The sequence below is a fragment of the Octopus bimaculoides genome, chromosome 24 (assembly GCF_001194135.2).
Source record: "Octopus bimaculoides isolate UCB-OBI-ISO-001 chromosome 24, ASM119413v2, whole genome shotgun sequence".
Classification (NCBI taxonomy): Eukaryota; Metazoa; Mollusca; class Cephalopoda; order Octopoda; family Octopodidae; genus Octopus; species Octopus bimaculoides.
This window is the reverse complement of record NC_069004.1, coordinates 15,333,075-15,355,153: the sequence shown is the minus strand read 5'-3', so window position 1 is coordinate 15,355,153 and position 22,079 is coordinate 15,333,075. Positions and strand designations below refer to the sequence as shown.

The 22,079-nt window shown below is 34.3% G+C and overlaps 1 protein-coding gene across 1 annotated transcript in view; it reads left to right on the top strand.

Annotated features, from left to right (window-relative positions):
- Nucleotides 1-22,079, top strand: part of LOC106882225 (E3 ubiquitin-protein ligase TRIP12) — a 74,906-nt gene that overhangs the window by 14,205 nt on the left and 38,622 nt on the right. The window contains exons 6-20 of the mRNA XM_014932823.1: nucleotides 4,116-4,211; nucleotides 5,711-5,796; nucleotides 6,620-6,817; nucleotides 7,968-8,066; nucleotides 9,342-9,503; nucleotides 10,524-10,646; nucleotides 11,494-11,605; nucleotides 12,165-12,229; nucleotides 13,179-13,228; nucleotides 13,340-13,496; nucleotides 13,593-13,755; nucleotides 15,044-15,189; nucleotides 17,080-17,186; nucleotides 18,251-18,369; nucleotides 19,340-19,550. Of these exons, the coding sequence (XP_014788309.1) occupies nucleotides 4,116-4,211; nucleotides 5,711-5,796; nucleotides 6,620-6,817; nucleotides 7,968-8,066; nucleotides 9,342-9,503; nucleotides 10,524-10,646; nucleotides 11,494-11,605; nucleotides 12,165-12,229; nucleotides 13,179-13,228; nucleotides 13,340-13,496; nucleotides 13,593-13,755; nucleotides 15,044-15,189; nucleotides 17,080-17,186; nucleotides 18,251-18,369; nucleotides 19,340-19,550 (1,894 nt within the window). The remainder of the gene's footprint in view (nucleotides 1-4,115; nucleotides 4,212-5,710; nucleotides 5,797-6,619; nucleotides 6,818-7,967; nucleotides 8,067-9,341; nucleotides 9,504-10,523; nucleotides 10,647-11,493; nucleotides 11,606-12,164; nucleotides 12,230-13,178; nucleotides 13,229-13,339; nucleotides 13,497-13,592; nucleotides 13,756-15,043; nucleotides 15,190-17,079; nucleotides 17,187-18,250; nucleotides 18,370-19,339; nucleotides 19,551-22,079) is intronic.

Genomic DNA, 22,079 nt, shown 5'->3' with positions numbered 1-22,079 from the left:
CTCTCTCTCTCTCTCTCTCTCTCTCTCTCTCTCTCTCTCTCTCTCTCTCTCACATACACACACTTAGTCAGGAAGTCAGGTCATTTAATTCATGTGAAAAAATGTAATAATAACCAGATGGAAAAGAAAGTTATGAGTGAATTTATTTGTGTTATGGGATTAACAGAAAACACCTACTGGTTGAATCTGTTAACAAAACTTGAATCTGTTACAACTAATGTTGTAAAGCCTAAAAAAATCATTTCTTATAGGCCTATTGTTGCTGCAATTACCTAGAAATCCAGATGAATTAAAAAGTAAATGACACTGACTTTGTGTTTTATGGCAATGTATTCCATCAAATTTTAAATGTAATGTTGTTTGATAAAGAAGAGGTGAGAAAAAAATACAGAAAAAATGTCACAGCGGGTGGGGAGTGAAGTGAAATATTGTCAACTTCCTGTCAAGTTGAAGACCCAACCATTAAAACAACAGCAATGATGGTGGTTGTCATGTTAATCCTGTGTTATTGCTGCCAAGGACCATTAAAATATGAAGTGATTTAGACAGTTTCTTAAATTGATTTTTGAAGTGACAGTGGTCATTACCTTAAGACTGATTATCCTGAACCAATTTGCTTATCTTCAGTTTTCACAACATTGTAGTCACTGCTCAAACCTTCAATCTTAAAAATGTCAGCATGTTTTATTTCTTTTAAAAAATTTTTTTTTTTTTTTTTGCTTTTCTGATATTTTGTGGGTAGTCAGTGAAAGTGGTGACCAATTTTCATGGATTCGGCTTGTCTAATAAACTTAATTAACACTTCTTAATTAGTTTTAATGGGACAAAGAATTGATCAAGTGTGTTTTCACTCAAGGATTGCTGCAGGGAGAAAAGTACATTAAAAAAAATCTGTGTACTGTCTCAGATTTGTGTAGTTCTCAAAAATTTGGTGATATTTATGACAAAACATTAATCATTGTATTTGTATACATTATTTTTTTTCTTTTACCTTTTCAGTTGCATCCAAAATACTCAATGTTGTGTCATCTATAATAAAATCAAATAATTTTCTGAGTATTTTTGATAAGTGTAAGAGAAAATGTTCAAATTAGTCTTTGGGACTAATTAATGGTTTGTTAAAATATTATTGACAGTGTTGATTCTGAAGCACCATACATCACCTGGTTTGCTTGAAAATATACATAACAAGCAATATACGATTTCAAAAAACAATATTGAATTACGATGAAAAGTTAAAAGTGCCAAACTCTCAGCACTCCTATTCTTTCCCCTTGATTTCTATATATCCAAATACTCATTCGTTAGCAGTTATTCTACTTGTTAAATCAAGCTTATTTTCATCAGTTGTATAACTTGATAGTCAATTGTTTTGTTAAAATATTGAGAACTTGATCTTGGAATAATCACTTGAAAACATTAACTGTTCTTCTCTTTAAATCCTTTCCCTGTTACTATATAGTTTCTGTTTTAATAGTTAAATTCGATTCTGAAATAGATTTTTAAGAAAGAAAATTATTTAATGCCTATGGGTTTGTTTTTGTATCCCTTTTTAGAAAAGAGACATGAATTTTGTCTGAATGAAATGGTTTTCTTTCTTTCTGTTTTTATTGTTTGACATCAGTCAACTTTGACTGAGAGGAAGTATGACCAAAAGCATTTCGTTCAGGACTATCCTGTTTTATTGAGGTGTATTTGGAAAACTCCTTTTTTCCTTTTTTTCAAGATTGGATATTGCCTGAGGGCAATTTGGCTGCTATATCTTACAGGTCTACTGACTATCATTTAATCATCTATTGTATTGAAGTTAAGGCAACTTCAAGGGAAGAATTTAACCGAAAGTACACCACTTTACTTGGCATTTGTCAACCTATAGAAAGCCTCTGACAGGGTTCCTCACTTCCTGATCTGCAGAAGCTAGGAGTAGATGAATGACCTGTGAAAGCCATTCAAGTCAGAGTTAATGAATACTTCGAAGAATTGAATGTGCAAGTAGGAATTCACCACAGTTTGGTTATGATTTCTCTTGTATTTATCATAGTCCTCCTGACCATAACAGAGGAGTTTAAGACCAATTGCCCAAAGGAACTCCTTTGTGGTGATGACCTTGTTCTTGTAGTTGAAACTGTAGAAGAATTAGTGGAATGCTAGGCATGGAAGCAAAACCTACAATCAAAAGGCCTTAAAGTTAGCAAAGACATAAAATCTAGTAAGAAAACAGATGAATGACTGTTGTATATATAGAAAAAGCATTAGTTGAAATTCCATCTGATGTGCAAAGTAAGAGCACAGAAGAGTTGCAGTGGAATCACAGGATGGCTAACAGAAAATAGACTTTGTTGTGATGTGCAGGAACAATAGACATTATGAGCAGAGGGAAAAATAGATTTTCTGGAATGCTCAGGAGAATCCTTAGAGGTAGTAGATAGTTTTCATTACCTTGGAGACCAAATTAGCAGTATAGGGGAATGTCATAAAAGTATAGTTGCTTGAATAAGAACCAGCTGGAGAAAGTTCAGAGTGCTATTACCTCTGTTGGTAACAAAAGGTTTCTCTCTTTCAGGGTGAAAGGCAGATTATATGTACAAACAACAATGCTACATGCTTGTGAAACTAGGGCTGTGAAAGAAATGAAACTCCACTGGATGTGTAGCATCAGTGTGCATGTACAACAAAGTGTAAATGTGTTGAGAGAAAAATTGGGTATAAGAGGCATCAGATGTAGTGTGCAAGGGAGAAGGTTGCACTGGTATGGATGCAGGTGGACGAGAACAGCTGCTTAAAGAAGTGGTGATTGACAAAGATGGATGGAACTTGTGGAAGAGGGCATCTCAAGATGTGGGATGAAGTTGTTAAGACCAACTTCAAGATGTTGAGCCTTATAGAGATGACAAAAAAAGAACTAAGATGATTGGGGATGTGCTGTACTTGAGAAGACCTGTCCATCTCAGCAAAAATGAGCTCCTTTCCCCCACAACTCATCTTCAATTTCATCACTCTTTCAACTGTAACACTACTAATGCAAGTGCTGTAAATTATAGCATTTATCTGCCTTACACTTCACATTGGTCTCTCTGTCAACTCCTCCTCTTCCCTCATCCACTCCTATTTCGTCCACTTCCTCTCCTGACATTCACTATTGACCTTACCTCTACTGTGTGCTCCATCCACTGCATCCATTTGAATCCCCTGCTCTAACCACCTCTCACACTCTCGCTATTTACCTACCCATTCACCCTTTCTATCCCCTATCCCTATTCTCTCTCACATTCACCCTGTACCTTGAGGGTATGCCCTTACCATCTCTGTCTGTCTCTCTCCAGCTGGGCAAGCCATGTATCTCCTCTTCAGTAAAGCATCTGTTCCTTTCTATCATACATTCACTTCCTTCAACCCACTCACTTGAGGGGTTTTGTCTTGTGAGTTAGTTGGTGACTTCACTTGTGCTAGTTGCCACTCTGTAAAGTGGTTGGCATTAAGAAGGGTGTCAGTTGTCAACTTTGGCATGGTCTTTACAGGTGGAGCTCAGCACAGTCATCTGGCTTGTCAGTTCCTGTCAAACCATCCAACCCATTCCAACATGGAAAACAGACATTAAAAGATGAACATGTATTGAAGTTATTCTTCCATTTTAGCTTCAATTTCTTTTATGCAATTATTTAATTTTGTGGTGTGTTAAAGGTGGCAAATAGTGATCGTTTAGCATCTCTTTTGTTCCAATGGCATTTTGTACTTTAGCTTTTCAGTGACTTTATTTTTTGTTTTGTTTTGTTTTATTTGTATGTTTTATTTATTTGCTTTTCAACAATATTCTCTCAATAACCAATCATTTCAATCAATATGTGAAATATCCACTTGCAGTATTTGAGTTGTACATGTTTTCCTCTGTGGGATTTATCATTTTTAGTTAACACAGCTGTGTTAACTCTTTGCTGTATATTTACAATGCTACTTCATATCAACATACTGATTCATTATGTATTTCTAATGTTTTCATGCATTTTTTTTTTTTGTATTGGGTTAATCCAAAATCATTTGGAACTGTAAAAACGAAAAAAGCTCTTTTTTTTGTTTTTATTTCTCATGTTTTTACGAATCTTTATTTTTATTTGCAGCATTGTTAGAAGCGCGTGGCTTACCATCCCATCTCTTTGGAGCCCTTGGTCCACGCATGCATCAACTACTGCACAGAACAATGGCGGGGGGCACCAGTAAGTTCTGTTATAGTATTGTTTCTGCAGTATATATTTGTAAGTTTTTAGCTAGACCAGGTTAACTCAGCTAAGTTTTTATAACATAAGAGAATGTACAATGTGTTCTGATGATTAGTTTCATATTTACCTTTAATGTGTACCACTCTGTGGGTGCAATGTTTGCAGTTGAAAAAATTTTTTTTATATGTTATGATTTAGGATTATTTAACTAGATTCTAAAGTTGCATGGAGAAAATTAGTTTCCACCGAAATGAAGGCCCACAAAAGAGAAATGAATAAAAATGATACCCTAGTGGAGGCAAATAAAACTTGCTACTGCTGGGTTACATCCCACTAGCTATAGATCAAATGACTGAAGCATTGTGAAAGTATTTTGTATAGGTTTCTTTGTGAGGTAGATGTTGTGAACATCACTCATGTATAGAAATGTGATGTATATTCCTGTTGTATAGCCTTAAAGATCTTGTTCTATTTTATATATATATATATACACACGCACGCACACACACACACACAGATTTACTTGGTTGGCATGGGAGATAAGTTCATGTCCGTATGGAAGCTGGCTGTTAAATTATGATGGTATATCCATACCAGTGCCACATATAAGCACCCAGTACACTCTGCAAAGTGGTTGGCATTAGGAAGAGCATACAGCAGTAGAAACCATGCCAAAAACAGACAAATGGAACTCAGGCAGCCCTTGAGCTGACCAGCTCCTGTCAAGCAGTCCAACCATGTCAGCATGGAGAACAGATGTTAAATGATGATGATTATATATATATATATATATATATATATACATATATATAATTGTCACCTCTGTGTATGAGTATATTGACTCACACACACATCCATGGCTTAATTATTTGTATTCTCATTTAGATGCATATGCATTAAATTACTCAGTCGCTATTAGCTTAAATTTTCAAATAAGCACTCGCCTTGTATCCCCTTGTTATCATTCTGCTTGTTTTAATGAACGGCTAACAAAACATTCTTCGTTAAATGTTGGGGGCTGTTTTTAAACTCTCTTTGAGAAATGACAGTATTCCGGCTTTCTTGTATAATAATGAGTGTTAGTATTTTGATTTTCACTATTTATCATGAATAAAGCACCAACATTTGCAAATAGTTATGGGGAAAAGGTTAAATACAGAAGTGAAATAACACTATCACACATTTTCACTCTGCTTGTAACTTGCTTAGCTGTTGTTGCATGTTTTTTGCCATTTTGCTTTCTCATTTTTGTTTTCTAGACACATTATTCAGATATATCATTTCAGCTGGTAAAAAAATTAATAGACCAAAATGATGATATCCTAAATTGTTTGACGAATTTCATTAGAATAAAATAATGAAGTTCATTTTTTTCTGTAGAAAAGAAAATGTTATCTTGAAATTCCTTCACATGTGGAAATATAATTCTATAAAATATTCTATTTGTTATGTATCTGTGTTTTTACTACTAACTGATATTGTTATTTATTTCATAGTGAACAAAGTGCAACAATTATTACAAGGTCTTCAAGCTGTCAATGATGAAGGACAGCAGCTGACAGCTGTTATAGAAATGTGTCAGGTAATTTTTATACTTTCATTTCTCTCTGATCACTTTCAGATTTATACATACGCACACAGGAATTTAACATTTAGAATTTATTAGCTGAGCATGTATTATTTAATTAATGGGTTCCTTTTTTCGCTTCCTTTGTGTTTGTTTTACATTCATTTTTTCTATGCTATCTTTGGTTAAATGAAATATTATTGAGGCATTATTTTACAGCTGGGTACCTTTTCTTTCACTAAATGTGTGTGCAATTGTAACTCTTGGCTATGTACAAGAATCTGACAAAATATTTTTCATGTGTTGAGTTGCTGCTTTAAATACTTATTTGATGTTATAGAAATGAACAAGAAGAGACTAGTAGGTAATGAAGTGTGTACCATCTTGTGTGGCCAGGATCTGCTAGGTTATATATAAAAGATCTTGTAAACTAAGTAGCTAGAGTGTTTGGGTATACTTGCTGTATTACCAATTCAAAAGGTATTGAGTGAAAAAGCATCTTGTGTGTGTACAAAAATTGCATATAATTAGTGATGCACACATGCACACTTAGTCAGTGTTTTTTTTCCTTAAGCAAAGTACATACTTTGGTTGTCCTGTTTGTCTGATTATAGATTTATTTTATAATTTCCAGAAATAGGGGGAAATAATGTTTCCAGCTGTAAAATTACAAAAATCATCTCCCATTTCAATATAGGAGAACAAGCATTAACAAAATTATATAGAGCTAATAGGAATTTACCCGTGTTATTTCTTTGAAGTTTTTTTTTTGTTTTGTTTGTTCATTTATTTGTTTGTTGTTAAAGTGATAAACAATTGTTGGCATTTACTTTTCTAGCTTCTTGTGATGGGCAATGAAGACACTTTGGCAGGCTTTCCTGTGAAACAAGTTGTTCCGGCTTTGATTACATTGTTGCAAATGGACCATAACTTTGATATGATGAACCATGCTTGTCGTGCTCTTACCTACATGATGGAAGCATTGCCACGCTCTTCAGCTGTTGTTGTTGAGGCTGTACCTGTGTTTTTAGAGAAAGTAAGTACACACAATGAATTTGTAATTGTGAATTAAAACCTGGTGATCCATGAAGTCTATCTAGATGTCAAAATGTCTATATTAGTCTATGACACAAATAATTACTTGTATAGCTAATTAGAAAAACAAAACAAGGAAATGGTGGTGTATAGAGTAATTTAAGAAGGAATGAAGAAAATGGCATGCAAATAATTTTGCAATCAACTCTAATTACTTTTATCAAACTCAAAATAGCATGGTGTGAATTAAAACTTTGTGATGATAATGATGATTCTTAAAGTGTATTGAGATATGAAAATGTTTACATTGGTTTATGAAATAATTATTTATATAGCTAATTTGAAACGACTAAGGAAATGACTGTATATAGAGTAACTGAAGAAGGAATTGAGAAGATGGCACATAAATAATTTTGCAATCAACTCTAATATTATTACTTTTGTCAACCTCAACATAACATGTTAAGAGCAAGAAGTCAATGAACTTCTTGCTCATATCAACTCATCTGTTTTGTGTTTGATATACATCTGTGTATAATAAAGGCTGCAGGCATGGCTAAATTCTTTAGAAGTCTTGGTTTCACTCCCACTATTCAGCAGACACTTTGAGGTAGTGTTGTCTTTTTTTAGCTTCAGTTTGGCCTAAATCTTGAGTGAAGTCAAGTACAAACTGATGGAAGTATGTCAAAAAGATTACACCTGCAGGTAGTTTGTACCTGAATTGAACAAAAGATTAATGAATATGTATGTCACGAAAACGTAATAAGCACCCGTGCTGGTACCACGTAGAGAAGCACCTATATCGGCGCCACATAAAGAAAGCACCTGTACCACTTAAATGTAAAAAAAAGCTCCCAGTATACTCTGAAAAGTGGCTGATATTAGGAAGGGCATCCAGCCATAGAACCAAAGCCAGAACAGATGACTGGAGCCTGGTGCAACCCTCCGGCCCTTCAGCTTGCCAGCTCCTATCAAATGGTCCAACCTGTGCCAGCATGGAAAATGTATGTAGAATAATGGTGATGACATATGTGGTTTGTGTTCCTGTACATTAATGATAATGACTATCAAAAAGTTATGAAGCTTCAGCCATTTTTTTTCTTCTTTTAATTATTCAGATAAATTATTTTTCCATTTTATTTGTCTCCCAGTTACAAGTGATCCAGTGTATGGATGTTGCTGAGCAAGCTCTAACTGCTTTAGAGATGCTTTCACAAAGGCACAGTAAATCTATTTTACAGGCAGCTAATGTAAGAACCAGTTTTTTCTTAAAATTTTATTATTGTTCATTATTTTATTTAAAAAACAAAAAGTGAATTTTATTATTGTTCATTATTTTATTTAAAAAACAAAAAGTGAATTTTATTATTGTTCATTATTTTATTTAAAAAACAAAAAGTGAATTTTATTATTGTTCATTATTTTATTTAAAAAACAAAAAGTGAATTTTATTATTGTTCATTATTTTATTTAAAAAAAAAGTGGTGGATTGATAGAACTTCAGACAAAATTTGTAGATCTGTGTCAAAGGATTACAGGAATTGGTAAAATGTTGGAGTTGTATCAGTAGAGCATCAAAGCAAAATGCCATATAGTATTAAATAAGAACCAATCAAAGAGTGGAGTAAATTTGACTATACATCCTTCCCCCGAATTTGTGGCCTTGTTTTATACATCCTGCCCTCGAATTTGTGGCCTTGTTTCTATGATAAACATCTCTGTGAAAGACCAACATAGCTGTAAAGTTAGATGTTCAGTTTGTGTCTGCACTGGTTGAGACCTCTCCCTACAAGATGTCTACTACTATAATTAATCGTAAAGTGATCAAATAAGAATTAAATCAAGAATGAATTATTTCTTTTGATGACTTATATTTTGAGAGAAATGTGAATTAGCAAGATTGCTATTTCTCTCCAAGACATGGACAATGTTATTGAGTTCTTACTCAATACTAGAATGAATGTTTTAGATCCAGTTTACTGACACTATGGCACCCCACTATTTAGTCTTGGTTAGTTAAAATAAATAATACCCCAGTCAAGTACCCATTTCCGTTTCCTAGAAAGAATGGTGGAAATATTGTGCCACTCATATTCAAGAAATGTAATATTGACACCAAAAAGTGGGAGAGAAATGCTCAGGATCGAGAACGTTGGAGATCCATCACCAAAAAGGGACTGACTACTTTTGAGACCAGCAGAATTATTGAACAAGAAGAAAAGAGGAGATGCAGAGAAGTTGGACAAGAACAACCAAGAAGGGACCTTCCCTCTGGAACCATCTTTTCCACTTGTGGAAAGAACTTCCAAACAAGAATTGGACTTGGTTGTCCCTTCAGAATCTATAAAAAAAATATATATATATATATATATATATATAAAATCCTCAATCTTATTGAAATTTACCTCTTTAATTTTCCATGTTATGTTTTGAAGAAAAGTTTTTGTTCCAACTTTGTTTTAACTTTATTTAAAATATTTCTTTCAATTTTGTTTGTTTTCCTTTTTTTTTTCTTCTTTCTGTAGGGCGGCATTGCAGCTTGCTTGATGTATTTGGATTTCTTCTCCATCTCTGCTCAACGATCAGCATTAACAATTACAGCGAATTGTGTGCAGAATTTAACAGCTGATGAATTTCATTATATAAGAGACTCTTTGCCATTACTTAGTGCCAGAGTAAATCACCAAGTAAGAAATTTTACCTTTATGACCTTTACTGGGTAACAGAGGGGCTCTAGTGAAGGTTAGGCATACCCATCTCTATACTACGTTGTATTTTTTTTTATTGTTTGAAGGAGACACAGGCTGATCTACTCACCAGATAGTCATGAATAGATACTTTACTCTTTGTCTTAGTATTGCATATCAATATATTCCAGGGCTGGGAACTGACAGAATTGGTAGAGTGATAGCCACAAAATAGCTTGCAATATTTAGTTGTAAACCTTCATGCTCTGAGTTTAATTGTGGAATTAAATTTCTTGGTTACTCCAGTAATGATGTTAAATATCTACCAAAAATTAGAATTGGTAAGTAAACTTGCTGTATCTCAACCAAAAATAGTTTCAAACATGATGTTCTTCAGCAACTGATAGATTGATACATAAAACTGCTTTCTGTTCTGCAGTTAAGAGTGAAACTTGAGTGGATGTATCTGATTTCTGCAGTAAAAGGGTTAAAACATTCTGAGTTGATTTTTGCCTTTTATTCTTCCAGGATGGTGAAATAAGTACAACTTGATTACTGGGTTGATCTAATTAGCTGTACCATTCTCTGTCATTGAATTCACAATTATATTCTTTCCCCACTTTCACAATGCAACTGATATATATATAATTATATGTACAGGGTGTCTTAAAAGTCACTGGTGGGTTTCAGTTTTTAATAAATTCTTTAAAATATTGGAAAGACCATTAGGAAGACCTGCATAATGATGAGCAGACAGTTCAGTAAAGCAATTTGGGGCAAGATGGAAATGAATGGCAGGATCAAGAAAGAATTAAATGCACATTGTAACCAGAAGTGTATAACATCCAATAGCCTGGTCAATTCACATGATATACATATAGATGCATCCTGAATGCAATTTTCAATATATAGCTAATAATTATAGCTAGTTCCAGGTGTGATATTTTTGCCAAATATCTTGTATTATAATTTGATTATACCGAACTTGAAATACTTAGAATGGTCGATATTTTGTTTTAGGACAAGAAATCAGTGGAAAGCTGCTGCTTGTGCTTCTCTCGTCTTGTTGACAACTTTCAACATGATCAAAGGATCTTGAAAGAAATTGCTGTTCATGGTCTTCTCACAAATATCCAGCAATTAGTAAGTATCTTTTTATGTAATTAAATGCATTCTCTGCTTTTCATAAACAGGCATATTTTACCCAGATTCATCTAAAGGAAAAATACTTTAGTGTAGTGATTCAAATATTGATACCACTAATGGTCAGTATTCTTGTCAATGTTCCTTATTTCTGTGTATTAGTGTTATGATGGGGGAACTCTTAGAACTTGTCATTAGAGTGGGTCCAATTTTAATTTGCTGTAAAATTCTTGAAATTTAATTAATCAGAGAATTGTACTTTGTATGTTTAATAGTTGTTTCTCAGACGATGACTGTCATCTATTTTAACTTAAGAATAAACACTTAATGCAATTGTCTTGTAGCTAACGAAGCATTTCTCTCCATTTGTGGAGCAATGAAGTAGGCATTCAAATTATGGACTCATGTAACAGAACCTTCAGAATCAAAAACAGTTTTCTACAAAATGTGTTTTCTGCTCAAATTAGATATTTAAGTTGTCATCTCACTATATTATTGCAGAGTAATGGCAAAGTATTTTTATTAAAGCTAAAATGATGTTGGCTTTGTTAATTGTTGTATATTTTGGAAAATCGTTTTTTAATGAACAAGCATCTTAATGTGATGAGATTCAGTTTGCCAAATCCACAATCTGGTTTTAAACGCTTGATTGATGTCCTGGCAGTTCCTTCACTAAATTTGTTTGATAAACATAAACACAATGTCATATTATAGAACTGAAGTGCTTGACCCTACGTAGGAAATAAATACTTTTAATTTAATGTTTGTTTTTTATGAACTTTTGACTGTTGATGACTTTTAATGACATTTTTCAATATCAGCATTAAATGGTATATTTTCATTCCAGCTGGTTGTGAGTCCTCCTATAATAAACACAGGAACATTTGTGATGGTAATACGAATGCTGGCGCTTATGTGTGGGAGCTGTCCTGATTTGGCTGTTGTCTTACTAAAACAGAGTAAGAATTTGTCTTTGCTTATAAGTCACTGAACATGTACAGATCATGTATCTGCTTTATAGTGAAACTCAGCATATGTAGAAACAAGAGTTGCTATTACATAGATCATTTGAATCTAAAATTATTTCACGATCATTAAGTTTAGCAGACCCATGAGAAAAAGTATTTAAAAAGCATAAATAAAATTTGCTGAAATTTGCATTTTATTAAATTGTGTTTGAACAATATTTTTTACATGATATATCTGGTATCATTTCTCATATATGCAGTGTTGACTATAGAATATTTTTGCTGCCCTATTACTTTCTCATAAGATATCATTAATATTACATTATGCTGAAACGGATGCCCTTTTTACTTTGAGATATCTTTAATATAATACAACATTGACTTGTATGTAGTGGACCATTGCATTTATAAGTGTAGTTTCACATCACTTGTCAAAGCGATTCTGCTGTTAGGATATATTTATTGATTTATGTATTATTGTTCTATCTGAATTGTATGAAATTGTTTGTTTTCTGCTCTTGCTAACTGGTGTGAAATATTTTCTTTTCAGAAATAGCTGAAACATTGTGTTATTTGCTGGTTGGTTCCTCAGACCAAGCTTCTCAAAGTATTGAGGTAAGAAGTAAATCATATCTTCAATGGTATCTAGTAAATTGATTTAGTGTCTGGTAAAATAAAGCTTTTGGTATTTATGTTCTCAACCAGTTTAATGGAACTGATAAGCATTCAGCATGGATTGTATGAAATCAGTTCCCTTTTATTTTATTCATGTGGTTAACTCTGTTTGTCAGAAGAGTTAAGAACATAACATTTGAGTAATACTTATTTTCAAATGATTTGTCATTAAAGCAAGTAGACTAACAAGTTTCATAGTAATTAACATTGGCTGATAACTACATAGGCAAGTAAATCTACAGTAGATTTAGACCAAAGAAAGTTGTGAAAGAAACACTATGTCTAATAGTGCATGATGGGATGCCTAGTGGAATGCTATATGCACAGCTGTTTGGCAAGAAGCTTGCTTCCCAACAACATGCTTCCAGGTTCAGTCCCACTGCATGACACCTTGGGCAAGTGTCTTCTACTATAGCTTTGGGCTGACCAAACCTTATGAGTGGATTTGGTAGACAGAAACTGAAAGAAGCCCGTTATATATATATATATATATATATATATTTAGATGTGTGTGTTTGTCCCCCACCCACCCAACATCGCTTGACAACCAGTTCTGGTGTATTCACGTACCTGTAACTCAACTGTTCAGTAAAAGAGACCAATAGAATAAGTATTGGGCATGACCACAGCCTCAGGATTGAAACAAATAAAATAGCACCAAAACTATAACTGCTCTTGAAATGAGAAAGGATATTTTACTGGCTTTCATTGTTGATTCTTGTAAAAGAAAATGTTTCCTGTGTTGTTCAAATATAAAAGTTTCACATTATGATTAATATATCAGGGTATGTTAACTTGAATCTGTGCAGGTGAATATAGCAAACTGGAAAAACAAATGCTTGCATTGTTTTTATTAATGTGTTTAAAGTTAGTTTTTTTTTTATTCCAGCTGATTTCCAGGACACCTCAAGAATTGTATGAAATTGTTTGTTTAATTGGGTAGGTTTCTCTCTTTATTCTTGTGATTGTTTCAAATTTTGAGATACAAAATAAATTTCTGTGACTTCCACCACTCGAATCTAATTTTAAAATATTCTGATTCTCTTTTAGTGAATTAATGCCGAAACTGCCATCAGATGGCATATTCTCAATTGATTCTATGTTAAAGAAGGGATCGTCTGTCAGTGGTGATGCTGTTATTTGGCAATGGAGAGATGATCGTGGAATGTGGCATCCCTATGCATTGATTGATAGCAGAATCATTGAGGTAAGTATTCTGCAATTAAAAATAGGTTTTAATATTTTGATAATTAAAATTACTATAAAGGAATGAAATATTTGACTTTGGCTGTTTTATCTGTAGGCAGCTCATCAATCAGGTGAAGATGAAGTAAGCCTGTCTACAATGGGAAGAGCTTATACAATTGACTTTAACTCTATGCAACAAATCAACGAAGACACTGGCACAGCACGGCCAGTTCAGAGAAAAGTTAATTCATTGGTTGCTAGTTGTATTCACTCTGCTTGTAAGTATTTAATATTTATCATTTAGTTTGAGGGGGGACAGCTGGTCATTCTTGACTATGAAATTGAAGTGTTGAGGTTTGCTGTGCATATGTGAATATGTCTCAGTTTGTTGATGTCTGTTATTGTGTGTCAAATGATAACTGGATTAACTATCAGTTGCCTGTTGGATAAAAGCATAATAATTTAATTTAGAAACTAATGTCCCAGGTTTGAATCTAGTCTAGCATTATGTAGGAATAAGATAACGGTTGATTGGAAATCAGCATAGATGTCTGTGCCACATAAAAAGCATTGGTGTGGGTGCTGGTGCCACATAAAAAGCACCCAGTACACTGTAAACTGGTTGGCATTAGGAAGGGCATCCAGTTGTAGAAACCAAGCCAAAACAGACTATGGAACCTGGTGTGACCCCTGGCCTTGCTAGTTCCTGTCAAACCATCCAACCCATACCAACATGGAAAACGGACATTAAATGATGATGATAATGCAGCTCTCACTTTTAATCCTAACTCTAACCCTGACCTGTCTTTAGACAAAGGTGAGAATATTGGTTGGATTGATTTCTGTTTAGCAGAGCCATTGGAGTGTCAGAATGCTTGCAGTATTTGTTATGTTCCAACTTACAGCATTCTGAATTCAATTCCTGGCAAAGTCAGCTTTGCTTTTCATCTTTTCAGAGTTGTTAAAGAAATTGTCCTGGCAGTGGATTATAAGAATTGTTTGACCGAACTGGATGCTTTGTTGTATCTGTTCTGATTATGTTCTGAATCCTGCCACTTAACACTGGTAAAAAAGAAAATGAATGGTAACATTGTCTATCAGCAACAGAGTACCAGCAATGGAATAGCCAATAGTTTACCTTGGTTTGATTGTAAGATTAACTCCCACCACATGGTGTTTGGCCATCATCACATTTGGAGATTAGCTTCTTCCACATTATTAGAAGAATCAATGAAAACTGTTTTAGCTTGTCAGAGTACCTTTAACTCTATAGCATTCAAACCACAATATCTGGTCCAAATATTCTACCTATGTTTAAATTGGCCAGATCTGGCCTCTTACACCTACCTTACAATGCCATTCTAAAAACATATACAATCACATCATCAAAATTTTGAATGCTATGAGATAGTGCACGATTAATTCAAAACAGTCTGAATGCTGAAGGGTTATATATTTGTTACGATGTTGTACATTGTCTTATCTCCTTTATTGTAATGTAAACTTGATTTTTTTTTTCATCATGTAACTGGAATTACTCTAACAGTAACTTTGACTTTATTTCAGCTTCCTCCTCTTCCTCCTCTTCCTCCTCTGATCCAAATGTTGAACAATGTGATTCCAGAGAGGAAATATTAAAAGAAGATATAGATCTTGCCTCTGCATTTATTCAAACTCTCTTTGCAGTTTTATATGAAGTATATAGTTCATCGGTAATTATTATTATTATTATTGTTGTTATTGTTGTTGTTATGGAGTGAGAGAGCAGTGCATGCTATCAAAGTGATACTGGGCTAGAAATGAAGCCCATCATGACGACCCGTCTGATAAAGGTACACCAGACACCTGCATCACAACTATATGTGCGTGACATGGTGATCTACTATCAAGATAAACAGTACATGACCTTGCAGGTGGCATCCAATTAGAATTTTCGTATGGTCAAGTAGCCAATCCCGCTCAAAATGTCCATTAATAAGGTTTAAGGATGATGAAACACCCATGTTTCCAGAGGTGTAGTATTCAAACTCCAAAGAATTCATCTCAACATGTGGCCGATACCCTCCCACTATTCCTGTTTGTAATCAGAGATGCACATATTGTCAGCTACTAAGGGACATGCTCAAGCAACTAACAAGCAAATCTCTGATATTGAGCAGAATATTTGTTGCAGGCCATCTTTTACACCAAGACGAACCGTGTACATGATAACCCTTCCAATCAGTTAAGATCAGAAGCACGGTACCACTGCCTGGCATTGATTCAGGGCAGCATTATCATCATTATGAGTTTTCCCTCTTCCTTCAACGCTGTTTCCATTTCTTGCCAAGTGTCTTCCCCTGTATACAGTGATAGGCCATTATAATAAACACACCAGATTGTTCATTTACAAAACCAAGTTATGTGAAAGAAATGAAAGGGAAAAAAAACAAAACATTTATATGGGTTGTAATCGTTTTTGCATCGACAATGCTCTTAATATGTGCAACATATCAGTTAAAGCAATCTTCTGCACTTGTTGTAGAGTTGGTGAGTCAGGGATCATTCTTAAATAATTTTAAGTTCTTTTTTGATCATTCCAAGTGTTCCCCCACCCCCATCACTAGTATTGTAACCACCTTCAGATGCCACATTTTTTTCAATTTTAATAAACAAATTGTTATATTTTCTGAACTTGTCAAATGCTTTTACTGAGGTCTTATGATCACAAGGAATACTCATGTCGATCAATTAACCAAAACATTATTGTTTTGGTCTTTCAAAACAATATCTGGTTTATTAGCTTTGAAGTTCTGTCTGTGGATACTGGAAAGTCACAAGAGAGATTACATTTTCTCAAGCAGGCAGAATTGTTAGAATGCCAGGCAAAATGCTTAGTGGCATTTCATGTCTTTACATTCTTAGTTCAAATTCTGCCAAGGTTTCATCTTTTTGGGTCAATAAAATAAGTACCTGTTGAGCACTGGGGTTTATGTAATCAACTTATCCCTTGTGCCAAAATTTGAAATTATTATTATATAAGGCAGTAAGCTAGTAGAATTGTTACTGTGCTGGGTAAAATGCTTAACAGCATTTCATTCATGTTTATGTTCTCAGTTCAACTTCCACCAAGGTCAACTTTGCCTTTCGTACTTTGGGGTCAATAAAATAAGTACAGGTTGAATACTGGGATCAATATCAACTTACCCCATCCCTGAAATTGCTGACTACATGCCAAAATTAGAAACCAGTATATAGTAAAGTTACTTTATGATCTGTATTCTGCTCCTATGGTGGCTAAAATGGGTACAATGTCAAGTACTGTTGTTTATTGAGTTAGCTGTTGCATTCCACTTACTTTAGTAATAATTATTTTACTGTTATTTTGGATTTTCATAATGTTCTCCAAAAATGTCAGTTTTTAAAACATTAGCAAGGTATCAACTTGGTATCTAATCTAGTGTTCTGTTGTCCTGGCTATTTTCTCTCTCCAAACACGTATGCATGCAGGGATGTAAAAGTTTTCTTTAAATCATTGATTATAAAAAGTGGTGTTTGAAAATAAATTGACTTTTCATAATGGTTTTTTAAAATTTTATTTTTTATTTATTTCATTTTTGCAGGCTGGACCTACTGTGAGACATAAATGTCTACAAACATTGTTGAGAATGATCTATTATGCTAGCTCAAATCTTCTCAAAGTTGTCTTGAAGAATCAACCTGTTTCCAGGTGAGCAGTTATTTTTACAGCCAAGAGGCTTTTGTGTAGTAAATTTGACATATGAAGGTGGTTCCTTTGCAGGATTGTTTTAAAAAAAAAAAAAAAAAAAGGAAAGGAAAAGTTTTCTTTGTCGATAACAATCAGTGTATCCTGTACACCTCCAGAGAAACAGTGTCCACTTTCCCCAGTTGTGTGACATATAATTGGTTATCTATGTTCTCACAAATCGAATACTCTTGCTATATGTAAATAGTTGCTTTGGAAGCCAGTCTCAAAACTGAACCTTACAAAGGAGATGACAGAGTACCGAAATATGTAGTGCATTGCTGTACTCAGGGAGACCTGTCCACCACAACAGAATTTAGATCCTAAAACCAATGTGCCATATAAAATGCACTGGCGCTGGTGCCTCATAAAATGCACTGGTGCCACATAGAATGTACTGGTGATGGTGCTATGTAAAAAGCAACCAGTACGCTGCATAAAGTGGTTGGCATTAGGAAGGGCATCCATCCATAAAAACCAAGCCAAAACATACTATGAAACCTGGTGCAGTCCCTGACCATGCCAGTTTCTGTCAAGCCATCCAACCCATGGATATACTTCCTGTCGTCAGCCCACACCGATTTCTAAGCAAAGTAATATTTGTCCATGGCCAGACATGTTTTTCACAAAAGACTGGAGAGGAACAACCTCACTTCTATGATGACGATTCACATTTACAACCATCATGTGAAGTCAAGAAAAGGACACACACATTCACTTTCCATCTACCAAATCTATTCACAAGACTTTAGTCAGCCAGAGGCTATAGTAGAAGACACTTGGCCGAGATGCCACACAATTGGACTGAACCCAAGATTACATAGCCATGCCTGTGCATATACACACACACACCCACATGCGATGTAGAATCATAAACATTGACTTGGTTGCAATTATTAGTGTATATTCGCTTCTGTATATAATTTGTCTACATTGGTCCTACTTATAACACACTCAGTTTGTTTCACAATCAAAATAAAATGACTTGAGCTGCCTATTTGACACACAATATTTTTCTATTATTTTAGTCACATAGCAGCTATGATGGCTTCACAAGATTTAAAGGTAGTTGTTGGTGCCATACAAATGGCTGATGTTCTCATGCAGAAACTTCCAGACATATTCAGCATTTACTTTAGGCGAGAAGGTTTGTAATAAACTTATCCTTTGCATATGTTTTGTTGTATTTTTTAAAATCTCAGTATTTATATTTTTCATAAAAATGTCTCTCCAGCCAGTGTATATCATTTATCTTTTACATTGTGTGTCTGTGTGCATGTGTGTCTTGCAAGCTGGCAGAATCATTAACATGCTAGGCAAAGTGCTTAGCATTTCATCCATCCTTATATTCTGAGTTCAAATTCCACCAAGGTCGACTTTGTCTGGATGTAATGTAAATTGTCTTTTCCTGTTTTCTGGACATTTAATTTGATCATGTATATTTAGCTTCGGCAGACATCCAACTTTGTACAAGTAAAGGAGACGTGATTTTATTGTCATATCTCTGATACATCAAACCCACTTGTGTTATGTTGTATATTCATTGGGCTTCTTACCTGATATATGTAAAGTCAATACAGTACTCTGCCAAGAAGGGGAGAATTGGCTCTTGAGTCTTCTTTAAGGGTTAGATTTTAAAGTTTACTATTTCATCTGTACGCCAAAGATATGAAAAATTCCTACTGTTATGTCAGTTTTCGTGTAGTTAATAGGATTGATAACTAAACAATGGCAAAGTCAGTGAGGCCTCTTTATTGAAGATAAAACTTGCCAGGGTTTTATTTTTTTCAATCTGTACTCTAAGATTTTTTTATTAATTTTTTCTATCTGAACCCTGAGTTATCTTTAGGGTAGACAATCTTCCAGTGTCTTCATGTATTAGACTACTTAACAAGACCATCATGGGCAATGAAATACAGTTGTTCTGTGTTTGTTGTTGTTGCAAAAGAAGAAACAGACAGTTGTTGTTTAGATATCTCAAAAGAATGTCTCTATCTCAGGGAAATTTTTTATAATAATCATTTATTAATCATTTGTTTTTGTTGTAGTGCTGTGTAAGATAATACATTTTGTAAAAATGGATCCTGTGGCTTCTAAAATGAATTTCTGTTTTCTAGGAGTTATGCACCAGATAAAGAAGTTAACAGAAATCGAAGTCCAAAGTGCATCTTCTCTTCCAAAAGGCAGTACTGTTGCCCCTGGTTCAGCATCAGGCTCAAGTTCGAGTCTCAGTAGTAGTAATGCTGATGCCATTGAGCGGAAAGATTCCTACTTCAGCATGGTAACAGTAGGAGCTACAGGAGAATCAGAAGAACACAGTTCTCAAATGTAAGTTTTTCTTCATCTTATAAGTTAACTCTTAATTGCTGCCTTATGTGTTGTGTATGCATTAAAATACTCATAGCTACTGCTTCTCTGAATAGCACTCATTAGATAACAATTGTGAAAGATTCTATTTGCAGTTGTATGCTACAACAGCAACGGAAAAAAAAAAGGAAATATTTGATTTGTTACTCCTTTAAATATAAACATATATTGAAATATGTTTTTTATATGTTGGTCTGACAAAGAATCTCATCATCCATTGATTCTTGCTGTCAGTAATCAAAGAAGGCTTTGGCTAACTTACTCAGTACTTTTTTCTCCACTTAGATTTTATGACTGCACAACGTGGATTAGTTATTAGATGGTTTGGCTCACAATCATAAGGTTGTAGTTAAAATTCCTGTACTTCATTTTATGTTACTCTGGTCAGTTAGCCTGTTTGCTACTACAGAGGCAACCAAAACAGTTAATGAATGCATCGTACATCTTATCAAGTTGTACTCACTTTCAAGTGACAACTGTACATCAATGGTAATTTTGTGCTGTTGGTTGAAACTTTTGCATTACCAGGATTCCCATTCTCAAACTAGCCAACCAAGCCTTCTAGCTGCTAGATTTCAAGAACATACCATAATTCCTACAATTAAGTGCATGTGTGTCTATGTGGTTTAGAAATTTTCTACCCAGCCACATAGTTCTGGGTTCAGTCCCACCATGTGGCACCTTGTGCAAGTATCTTCTGCTATAGCCCTAGGACAGCCAAAGCCATGTGAGAGGATTTGGTAGGTGAAAACTGATAGGAGGCCGTTGTGTGTGTGTGTGTTTACATTTGTACTTACTTAAATCAAAACCTACAAGCAGTTTTCTTCTCACTTTTGTCAGCTTATCTGTTTGCTTCACACTGTTGTAGCCATGTAGAATAAGAGATCTCTTACTTGGAAAATAGGTAAGGGTTACCTAATGGAATGACATATGGCTGTAGAATGTCACAGTAACATTAGACTAAGCCATGTTAGCATAGAAAAATGAATGAATTTATGTGAATGAAATCCAAGAAAAATGTTATAGTGTTTCAGAGAATAAAATGAGTTGCTAGTGTAGTTATTGTCAATAGAACTTTGTTTCTGGCAAAGGCATTTAACTGTTAATGACTCAGTGTTGAGATATTTTTCATGGCTTTATTTAGTGAAGATACTACTGAATAAGTTGCCTTTCATTAGCTTGCAGAGTGATCTTCGTCGTCGTTTAACGTCCGCTTTCCATGCTAGCATGGGTTGGACGATTTGACTGAGGACTGGTGAAACCAGATGGCTACACCAGGCTCCAATCTGATTTGGCAGTGTTTCTACAGCTAGATGCCCTTCCTAACGCCAACCACTCAGAGAGTGTAGTGGGTGCTTTTATGTGTCACCCACACGAAGGCCAGTCAGGAGGTACTGGCAACGGCCACGCTCATCTCGCTCGAGAAACCTCATGTGTCACCCGCACAAGAGCCAGTCCAGGGGCACCAGCAACGATCCCGCTCGTAGCAAAGATGTTTCTCTACAGTTTAATGTCATGAAAACTGTGATACACTTCAATATATCTTACCTTATTATTATAAGGCAAGTGATATAGACTTGAATCCTGCTTAAATTAAACTTAGTAATTCTTTCATAAATTTATTTACCAACTTGACCCATTTTGTGTTGATTGAATCATAAGAAATGTAGGAATGCCATTAAGTCTTGCTTGTATACTACTTTTTCTAACTAAACTGAGGCTAATAGTGCTCCGGTAACAATTTTACTGGTTCCAACCAGTTGTTGGTAGCCTTGGTGTGGCACTGCTAGAACTTATCTTATTCAACACCTTCCTAATTCTAAATATTGAAACTGTTGAGAATTCTTTCCCAATTTTCTTAACATAATGATTTCTGAAATTAACAAGATTAAGATATGCAATTTTGTTAATTTTATTAAGGAATGCATACACCACTGGCAGCAACTATTAACTTTTTGCAAAATTTTATTTTTGTAGAGTTGTGTATTCTTTGAATTTTGAAATATTGGTTGTATCTATATAGAAGTTCTTATATTTCTTAGTTAATATATTTAATTCAAGCATGGGATTTTTTTCCTTTTAGTTTGAAGTTCTAATATATATATATATATATATATATACATATACATACAAAGTTTTTAATTTAAGAGAGAGATTTGACGCTAATATCTATTATTATTGTAATTTATTCCTATGTCAACATTTCTGTATAAAACTATATTTGACCGTCAAATTTAAGTCAAACATATAGCTTTATACAGAAATGTTGACATAGGAATAAATTACAATAATGATGGATATTAGCGTCAAATCTCTCTTTTAAATTTAAAACTTTGAATATATAAACAAGGAGAACGATCCCTAAGGAGTCTAATTTAGACTTTTTTGCGGTGAAATCTCCTGCTATATTGGTGACGATTACATGGTTTTCTATGAAAAAAAAAAGATATATATATATGTATATATATGTATATATATATATATATATAT